General features: G+C 45.8%; 1 protein-coding gene and 1 long non-coding RNA gene across 3 annotated transcripts; one reads left to right on the top strand and one right to left on the bottom strand.

Moving 5' to 3' along the window:
- The first annotated feature begins 32 nt into the window (after nt 1–32).
- Nucleotides 33–4,110, top strand: Rskr (ribosomal protein S6 kinase related). Of its 2 annotated transcripts, XM_032914363.1 has the most exons (12): nt 33–286; nt 834–1,079; nt 1,161–1,244; nt 1,365–1,433; nt 1,808–1,877; nt 2,093–2,197; nt 2,348–2,388; nt 2,779–2,806; nt 2,909–2,998; nt 3,071–3,159; nt 3,251–3,361; nt 3,830–4,110. In XM_032914363.1, exons 1-12 carry the CDS (start codon nt 230–232, stop codon nt 4,058–4,060), a joined length of 1,221 nt encoding a protein of 406 aa, XP_032770254.1. In that variant the 5' UTR covers nt 33–229; the 3' UTR covers nt 4,061–4,110. The 2 variants fall into 2 exon arrangements, with proteins under 2 accessions (XP_032770254.1, XP_032770255.1); XM_032914364.1 differs by lacking the exons at nt 2,093–2,197; nt 2,348–2,388; nt 2,779–2,806.
- On the bottom strand, nt 2,242–3,159 carry LOC116910482. The gene is made up of 2 exons (XR_004389153.1): nt 3,057–3,159; nt 2,242–2,483 (listed from the first exon to the last, which is right to left on the bottom strand). It is a non-coding gene; the product is annotated as an uncharacterized LOC116910482 (long non-coding RNA).
- Nucleotides 4,111–7,056: the final 2,946 nt, after the last annotated feature.

Below are 7,056 nucleotides of genomic sequence, written 5' to 3'. Positions count from 1 at the left end.
TGCTCACTACCCCAACACATTTTAATTACCCCTCTAATGACTGTGGTCTTTCTCCTCCACCTTGAAGTTTTATGACAGTCACAGTTGGGGTGTGATGCTGAACTAAAGCTGATGGGTCCATGTACACTGGAAAAGGGGAGGCTCATGGGTAATGCAGCATCAGAGGGAGGAATTGCTTATGTAACTAGGACAGCAGATTTAGCAGAAGGAAAGGAGGCAGAGGCTGGGGATGGGAGCAGTGAGCTGTCGACAGGGACAACACACCCGAGTGTCTGCTCCTCAAAAGGTAGGGTATGGGGCTTTGGCTACCCATGGGAGGGAAGTGATTAGGGGCCTGAGGCTAGAAAGTGCCTAGTTAGGAGCCTGTCACTGACACCCAATGTTGGGGTGGGCATAGAGGCTATAATGTGAATAACCCCCTCATGCACAAGTTGTATTCCTGTTTCGTTGTGGAGAAAACAAACAATTGTTATTGTCAGAGATTTTGAATATGTCAAGGAAATCTAGGTCACATCACAAAGCCTGGGAATTTTCCTTCCCTCTAGAGTAGTGGTTGTCAGCATGTGTGTTGTGACCCCTTTAGGGCTTGAATAACCCTTTCATGGGGATCACATCAGATATCCTGCGTATCAGATATTACAATTCATAACAGCAAAGTTGCAGTTATAAAGTAACAAAAATAATTTTATGGTTGGGGGTCACCACAGCATGAAGTACTGTGTGGGTCACATCATTGGGAAGCTTGAAAACTGCTCTAGAGTTTAAGACTAGAGGAAGAAATACCTGTTAAAATGGGCAGGACCTGCAGTGTCTCATGGCTCCCTTCTCAGCAGGGTGGCAACATCCAGGGTCACTGGGCTCGAGGCTGGAAGAGCCTCTGGTGTGGTATGGGGACCATCAGGTCAGGTCTGGAAGAACTGTGGGAACTACAGAGGCATCAGTGCCTACATCAGGAGCTCCTCCAGCCAGCCCCACTGCTGCTAGAGAAGCCTCTGTCTGAATGGCCAGTGCCTCAGTTCATCAGCCTCTTTCTACCAGAGTTTCCCATGCGGCCTGTTAAAGAGCAGCAGGAGCTGAAGGTAGGTTGTTGCAGTCCCTGGGAAGTGCTTTAGGGAGGGATCTAGAAACAACCAGTCTCAGTTGCCCTCCTCTTTGTTCAGATTTTAGGCCTTGTGGCTAAAGGTTCGTTTGGAACTGTCCTGAAAGTGCTAGATTGTGCCCAGAACGCTGTATTTGCAGTGAAGGTATGAGTGAAGCCATGCAGCTTACTCAGCAGTCCCTGTTTACAATCTTAGTTCCAGAGATTAGGGAAACAAGTTAAAGGAGCATTATTTTCATGAGTTGCAATGCCTCTCCACTTGTAGGTGGTACCCAAAGTAAAAGTTCTGCAGCGGGATACCCTGAGGCAGTGCAAGGAGGAGGTTAGCATCCAGGTATGCAGAGTTCTGAAAGAACTGAACAACCGGATTGTTGGTGGGGAAAGTACCTTCCTTTTTCCAGCTTACCTGCTTTTCTTGATTCTGCCTTCCCTGTATGTTTCCATCTTGGTGTAGTATAGCACAACGTAAATCCTGAGAAAAGTAGTTATTAGCTGTGGACATGCTCCAGGTTCTGCCAGGGAACTCTAAAGTATCTTTGTGCTCCTAAGCCAGTGTGCTGGCTCCAGGGTTTGCTGGGAGAGTCCCAAATAAGTTCTGAATCAGAAAGTGAAGCCCCAGTTCATTTCTACACAAGGCAACACATGATTTCTTGGCTATCTTTATCGTCAAAAGGCTGTTCTTTCCTAACTGTTCTTCTTTGTCCCTAGCGGCAGATCAACCATCCTTTTGTACACAGTTTGGGGGACAGCTGGCAGGGGAAACGACACCTCTTTATTAGTGAGTGACTGGGTTTTTGTCTTCACCCCAAAAGGTCCATATACTGCCCTTCCCACCTGACATTCTGCCTTTCCTTGGCTCCACTCATAGCATTTCTGTATTCCACAAGAGGGAAACAGATGGTGGCATTAGTTTGGGCAAGAGGTCCATAATGCTTTAAGCCCAGGCATTATAGTACAGACCTCAGTATTGCCTAGACTTCTGGTGCTTTGCAGTGTGTAGCTACTGCAGCATGGATCTCTACTCCCTGTGGTCCACTGTTGGTTGTTTTCCAGAGGATTCTGTCCGTCTCTTTGCAGCTGAACTGATCCTTGTACTCTGTAAGTGAAAAAGCGGTAAAGGAAATGAAAGGGGGAGAATTAAGTTAGTGGGGAAGAAAATAGAATATTTAATTTTGGAAGCCAGGGTAGAGATGGGATAGGGGCTACAAAGAAACTGGCAGACACAGCCATGCTCACTGTTCTCCACAGGCTATCTCCATGACTTGGGCATCATCCATCGTGATGTAAAGGTAGAGTTAAGTCTTCTTTCTTAGGTTGAACAAGAATCCAAGACGTTTCAACAGGTCTGAGAAGGCAGTAGGAAGCAGATAGTTGATTTGGGTTCCTATGGATGCGAAGGATTTGGGTGTGAGTCTTCCAAGTACAGGCTTGAGTGCTGAGTAGACTACTTTCTCCAGCTAGCGGCTATATGTGAAAGAGCGCCAGGTATGGTTGTACATGTCTATACCCCAGCACTGTTGGGAGGCAGGAAGAGTGCCACAAGTTTGAGACTGTGTATATACCAAATTCCCAGCTGGCCTGAGCCACACAGTAAGACCAGATGTCAAAAATAACAATGAAAAACCAAATCAAAGCCAAAGGGAAAGAGTAAGATAATGTCCTCTTGCCCATGATTTCAGATGGAGAATATCCTGCTGGATGAACGAGGTATGTCTTTTCTCCCCTAGCCTCAGGATCAGTGGTACCTCTTAAAGCAAAAAACAAAACAAAAAACAAACATGGGTTGAACACAGTTTCCTTACTTCGTAGGCCATCTGAAAGTTACAGACTTCGGTCTGTCTCGCCGCCTATCCCAGGGAGCACGGGCCTATACTATCTGTGGCACTCTTCAATACATGGGTGAGAGAGAAGCTAAAGCTGGTGGGGAAGATGGCTTGAGGATGTGAGTGACACGTACCTTTCATGCCATAGCCCCAGAGGTCTTGAGTGGTGGGCCTTACAACCACACTGCTGACTGGTGGTCCCTGGGAGTATTGCTTTTCTCTCTGGCAGCTGGTAAGGTGAGAGAATGACTACTGGTGTTGAGCAGGGAATGGTTTGTGGTGGAAAAAGACTTTAGAAAGCTTTGCCTTACTGCGCCCCCTACCTTAGTTCCCAGTGGCTGCAGAGAGAGATCATTTGACCATGTTGGCAAGTGTGACCCACTATGGATCTGAGATCCCAGCGTCTATTAATCAGGAGCTCTCACTCCTGCTCCATGAGGTAAGGATGCACTCTCTTCTGACTGCCGAGCTCTTCATCATCTCTGCATTAAGGTGGCATTTCCCATCTACCCTCATTACGGTGGTATTTCCCATCTACCCTCATTAAAGTGGTATTTCCCATCAAGCCCCCCCCCCCTTCGATGGGGACTGAGGTGACTTAACTACCCATTTCCCCTCTAACGGGTACTGAAGATTTCATTCCTGAGCTTCTGCCTCCCTAAATCCTCATCCAGGACAGATAGGTCCTTTTGAAGAGCACAGGCCAGTGCTACCTTATCTAAAAAGCCAAAGCCATTTCCCTTTTCTTCACCGGCCCTCCCAACCACTCCAGTCACCATGTTTCTCTCTCATGAATCTTCTGTGCTCTAGGGTTTGCTTGCCTTCCAGCTCCATGAACTCTTTGCTCCTTTGGCACCATCTCTGTTCAGTCTCTCTTACCCTAGTCTCATACTTTGTTTTCTTTCAGCTCTTATGCCAGAACCCTCTGCACCGTCTACGATACCTGCATCACTTCCAGGCCCACCCTTTCTTCCGGGGTGTGGCCTTTGACCCTGAGCTCCTACAGAAGCAGCCAGTGAACTTTGTCATGGAGACACAAGATACCTGGCCCAGTCCATTGGAGAACATGTCCTTCAAGGACTTCGACTGTGATCTCGAGTCCTTGGTCCATTCCATCTCTGTTGACTCTCTACTGTAGATAGGCACCACTCAGTACCACCACTGTAGTGATCCAGTTTTTACTTTGTTCTTCCTGTGTTACTGTAGGTACTGGGCCAGAGTTTTAACCTTTGGCATTTTGCAATTGATAGCCAAAATCACCCCTAATGCTTTCCCACCATACATCATACAACCCACCTCTCAACTGTGGGTCAAGGCATTGACCTTCACTTCTCCAATACTTTTTTTTTTTTTTTTTTTTTTTTTTTTTTTTTTTCTTTTTTTTTTTTTTTTTTTTTTGAGCTGACCGGACAAAGACCCCCAGCCCCTCTCAATGCTTTTTTGAGCTTCATCCTTGGTTTTTTTTTTTTTTTTTTTTTTTAACCATACTTCCTTTCTTGGACAACAAAGACACTGTGTGGAAAGCTATTTATATGTTTTGTTTTGTTTTTCCGGAGCTGGGGACCAGGACAGGGCCTTGCACTTCCAGCTCTACCACTGAGCTAAATCCCCAACCCCTATTTATATGTTTTAACAAGTTAATCAGATGCCAGGAGGTGGTGGTGCGTGTCTTTAATCCCAGCACTCAGGGGGCAGAATCAGGCAGATCTCTGAGTTCGAGGCCAACCTGGTCTACAGAGTTACAGAATACTCAGGGATACACAGAGAAACCCTGTCTCGGGAAAAAAAAAAAAAAGGATTATTAAATTGATCGTTTCTCCCAAACAACTCAAGATTCAGAGTTGGTTTTGTTTGTTTTGTTTTCACTTCTGAACTAGACCAGTAGAGGACCAGGGATCAGAAAGGAAAGGAAAGTATGGGATCGAGCCTTGCCCAAGCTATATCTTAAGCCACCCCAAGGGGCTTATCCTATTAAGTACAGCATCTTATATACAGGAAAATGGGATAGAATCATCAGAAAACTGTTTTACAGTGGACCGGTCAGCAGAAAGCTAACCAAGCAATGTTGAGTGAAGGGGACACAAATGCATCACAGAGGAGCACATGGCAGTCTTGGGCCTTTTAAGGGGAAAGAGTTGGTTTCTCAGTATCAAGCAGCAGCCCCCCTGGGGCCTGGCCCCAGACCATTATTGGCTCTGCTAAGCAGTCATTCCTCCACACATCAGACCTCAGGGATCAGCCTGGCTCCCCATCCCAATACCTTTTAACTGAGGGAAACAGGTTTCAGATTTCTCATGATGTAAATTGTTTCTTTAAAATATTTATTTGAGGGTTGGGGATTTAGCTCAGTGGTAGAGCGCTTGCCTAGGAAGCACAAGGCCCTGGGTTCGGTCCCCAGCTCCGGAAAAAAAAAAATATTTATTTGTGCTTACTTTATGTGTATGAGTGGTTTGCCTAAACATGTTAAGTGTACTGTGGTGGTGTCTCTGGAGGCCAGAAGAAGGTGCTAGGTCTCCTGGTACTATAGTTATAGATGGTTAAAAACCATGTTTCTGTTAAAGTGGAACCCTCTGTAGGGGCAGTAGGCGCTATTAACCACTGAACCATCTCTAGACGCTCACTCACTCAGCTGCAGAGGATTTTGAACTTAACACCTTCCACTAGCCGAGATGATAGGCCTGCACCAAGCCCAGCTTCTATGATGCTAGGCAAGCATTCTACCAACTGAGTAGCATCCACCTTTTTGATGCTCTTTCAGAGGCAGAGGTAATTGGCCTGATGGTACACCTGGGGATAACAGCAGTGGTAAAAGAATCCTAGTTCAAGGCTAGTCTAGGCTACATGGGCACACCTATATTTCAGAAAATCTAAGCAAAGGCCAGCCAAGACATCAAGACCTCTTAACACAGGTAAAGACTCTTTTATCAGCCAAACCTGATGATTTGAGTTTGATCCCTAAAACCTGTATAAATGGATGATATGACCACTCCAAGGAAGGTTTGATTTTATTTGAGTCTATGTTGCCCTGGCTGTTCAGAACTCACTCTGTAGATCAGGCAGCCTTGGAACTCAGAGATCCACCTGCCTCTGCCTCCTGAGTGCTGGGGTCAGAGGTGGGCTCCGCCACCACAGACAAAGGGAAGGAAGGCTTTTATTGTAGGTGTGAGAGAAGCAGGAGCAGAAACGAGAGAGGGAGGAGAGAAAAGAGGAGGAAAGACAGTGAGAGAAATAAAGACAGCACAGTTGAAAGAGCAGAGTTATAAAAAGTAGCTGGGAGAGGAACGCCCATGAGCTGGAAAAGTTTAAAGTAGGGGGGGATGTGGGAAGAGCTGAGAAGAGTTTGTATACCAACATGGACTCAGGCATGTGTGACACTGAAGGAGCCTGGATGCCAGCATGCACTTCGGTATATTAACAGGGACCACAGATACCATTTGTTCCTTCTGCCAGTGATGAAACTGGCTCCTTTTGATAGAGGGGAACTGGCTCCACAAATTCCTGAGGAATGCTGGCTTTTTCTGTCAGAACTTGGCAAAATGGAGTTTCCTTTGGACCTTACAGAATCTACATGGTGAAGGGGAGAATAAGCCCTGCAAGTTCTTCTCTTACTTTCACACATGCATGTGTGTACATTTACATGTATACACATACACACACACACACATACACGTATATGGGTGGGGTTGAGGATATGAAATCCTGGGTTTGATCCAAGTGTGGTGTCAAAATCCTATAATCCCAACACTTGGGAGGTGAAGGTAGGGGAGTAAGAAATTCAGGGTAGGGGTTGGGGATTTAGCTCAGTGGTAGAGCGCTTGCCTAGCAAGCACAAGGCCCTGGGTTCAGTCCCCAGCTCCGAAAAAAAAGAAAAAAAAAATTCAGGGTAGCTACATAGGTTGAGCACAGCTTCAACTCACTGTGAAACCCTAACACACTCATATACACAAAGTAAAAACAAAATAAGGACAAAGGTAGTAGACTTTGTGACATTGAGAACCTAGTCCAATGTTAATATTAATCCATTTGATCACAGTTGTACAATGAATTAAACCCTGAGGAAATGGTGAGCATGTCCCCAGGTTTCTTTTGTAGGTCATATTAAACAGCTTAGAGACAATCATCATGTGTGTTTGA

This window comes from Rattus rattus, chromosome 9 (assembly GCF_011064425.1).
Source record: "Rattus rattus isolate New Zealand chromosome 9, Rrattus_CSIRO_v1, whole genome shotgun sequence".
NCBI lineage: Eukaryota > Metazoa > Chordata > Mammalia > Rodentia > Muridae > Rattus > Rattus rattus.
The sequence above is the reverse complement of the archived record's forward strand: the minus strand, read 5'-3'. Positions and strand labels throughout refer to the sequence as shown.